Here is a 2,636-nt window from a genome sequence, read left to right as displayed (position 1 = left end):
AAAAACGCTATTAAAAGACAAGCATTGGTCGATTTCTTGGCAGATCACCCAATCCTGTCAGATTGGAAGTTAAGTGAAGACCTGGCCGATGTAGTTCTTTTCACATAAATCACGGAGTCTTGGATCATATTCTTCGATGGTGCAACACAAAGGAATGGTGCAGGGGTAGGCATCGTCCTTATTTCACCAGAGAAACACATGTTGCCTTATAGCTTTTTGCTGGCTGAATTGTGCTCGAACAATGTTACTGAATACCAGGCCTTGATTGGCCTCCAAATGGCTTTGGAGATTGAAGTATCGTACATAGAGATTTTTGGTAACTCAAAGTTGATAATCAATCAACTCTTACTCTAGTATTATGTGAAGCATGATGAACTGAAACCTTACTTTATTTATGTCAAACAGTTGATAGTGAAGTATGAAAGCGTCATGTTGGAGCATGTCTTGAGGACAGAAAATAAGAAGGTAGATGCCTTGAAAAATTTGGCTATTGCCTAAACAATTCTAGACAATGTGTCTTTGAGTATCGCTTTGTCAGAGGTGGGTTATACCTCTGATCGAGACTGCATGTGAAGAAATAAATGCAATATCAGTCTTCTTTGAGGAAGACTGGCAGCAACCCTATATAGATTACTTTAAGCATGGAAGGATTCCAGATGACCCTCACCAAAAGACTTAGATTCAAAGGAGGGCTGCTCACTTCATTTATTAAAAAGTGGGTTTTATATCCCCGCTCTCTTGAAAGAATCCTTCTTCGATGCCGTGGAAAGAAGGAATCAATGAAGCCTTTGGAAGAATCACATTCAGGCATTTTCTGGTGTGCATCATTTTGGACCAAAGCTTTAATTCAAACTAAAAAGGATGGGTTACTACTGGCCAAGGATGATCCAAGATTGGATGGAGTACGCAAAGAAGTGTGCAGCTTGTCAATACCATGCAAACTTTATACATCAACCGCCAAAACCTCTACATCCAACTGTTGCTTCATGGCCTTTTGAAGCATGGGGACTCGATTTTGTTGGCCCTATAACTCCTAAGTCATCACCAGGTCATTCTTACATCCTTGCTGCCACTGATTCTTTTCAAGGTGGGTTGAGGCCATCACCTTGAGAGAATTTAAAAAGAAAAACGTGGTGGAATTTATCTGCATTAACATCCTCTATCGATACGGTATCCTCTATGGAATTGTGACAGATAATGGGAGGTAGTTCTCCAATAGCTTGATGAACAGGTTGTGTGAGAAGTTCACGTTCAAGCAATTTAAGTCATCTATGTACAATGCTGCTGCAAATGAGTTGGTAGAGCATTCAGCAAAACATTGTGCAACCTACTGAAGAAAATTGTCTCTAAGTCAATAAGAGATTGGCAAGAGAAGATCAGGGAGGCATTGTGGGCCTATCGAACCATTCATCATAACCTTACAGAAGTCACATCATACTCTATTGTTTATAGAGTGGAGGTTGTCCTTCCTTTGGAAAGAGAAATTTTGTCACTAAGAATGATGGTACAAGAGGGATTGACTACAGAAGACAATGCCAAGTTACGACTTCAAGAGTTAGAAGCACTTGATGAAAGATGATTGGAAGCTCAACAAGCATTGGAGTGTTACCAAGCGCGAATGTTTAAAGCATTTGATCAACATGTGAAACCTCAATTTTTTCAAGTCGGTGATTGGTTCTTGCTGTAAGAAGACCCATTATCACGACAAGACATACGGAAAATAAGTTCACACCTAAATGGGATGGGCCTTGTGTTGTCAAAGAGGTCTACACAAATGGAGCGTACAAGATCGTCGATCAAGACGGATTAAGAATTGGCCTAATAAATGACAAGTTTCTTAAGAAATTTTATAGTTGATAAATGTAACAAAAAAATGAATAAATAAATAAAAGCAACTCCTTATCATAAGAGTATAAACTACATGATGCTCCTAACCCACATGAGCTTAAAAGATGAATGACCTTAGAAAAAAAACTCTCTTTGGTTTGAACTATGTTATTACTTGATCCCTGTCATTATAAAGAGTACATAAACAGCTTAAAGAAATTTAAGTTCAGTCACATGCTAAAAAAATGTCTTCCATGTAAGAGAGTTTCGACATTACAATATGATAAATAAATCTAGCAATTAAAGTGACCTACAGTTACAAAATTCATGGAGCCTCTGACGACCAGCGCATAGGTAGCTAAGTAGGGTGGATAAGATTGAATAATGGTACCCAATTTTAGCTTCTGTTGCATGGCTTCTGACATTTGGCGTAACACTTTTAGGGCTTTGACATCTTTGTTAGAAATAGCAGGAGTAGTCTCTATGTTGTTTATGGTCCCTTGCATTTTAGAGGTGTCAAGCTTATGTCAATTGAAAAGATTTTCGTTCTCAAAGAGGTGCTTCAATATTTTAGCTCGTTTGATATTGATAGCTTCTAACTTCGCTAACAATTCTTCCTCTTCTTGCAAGGGTCGAGAATCACGCTCCAGTGGAGCTTTTCTCTTAGCAAGGGAACTACTTTCGTCATACAATATCTTCTCCAAGTGAAACTTGGCCTCCTCCAGACATTGGTTCTTACTTCCCTGAGTCAATTGTGAAGAAAATGATGATTGGAACTTATTATACCTCTCCACATTTCGATAATAGTC

General features: G+C 38.6%; 1 protein-coding gene across 1 annotated transcript; it reads left to right on the top strand.

The window, feature by feature from the left end:
• The first annotated feature begins 861 nt into the window (after nucleotides 1–861).
• LOC150037252 (uncharacterized) lies at nucleotides 862–1,579 on the top strand. Its single transcript, XM_090311941.1, has 3 exons — nucleotides 862–1,087; nucleotides 1,195–1,204; nucleotides 1,303–1,579. The coding sequence occupies exons 1-3, from the start codon at nucleotides 862–864 to the stop codon at nucleotides 1,577–1,579; spliced, it is 513 nt and encodes a 170-aa protein (XP_090168067.1).
• Nucleotides 1,580–2,636: the final 1,057 nt, after the last annotated feature.

Source organism: Benincasa hispida, chromosome 3, assembly GCF_027475165.1.
Source record: "Benincasa hispida cultivar pf3 chromosome 3, pf3_genome.v1.1, whole genome shotgun sequence".
NCBI lineage: Eukaryota > Viridiplantae > Streptophyta > Magnoliopsida > Cucurbitales > Cucurbitaceae > Benincasa > Benincasa hispida.
Note: the sequence above shows the minus strand (reverse complement) of the source record. Positions and strands in the feature narration are given on the sequence as shown.

Bases quoted from the DNA above. Each gene is read 5' to 3' on its own strand.
- LOC150037252 (XM_090311941.1), top strand. From the start codon at position 862: ATGGGTTACTACTGGCCAAGGATGATCCAAGATTGGATGGAGTACGCA.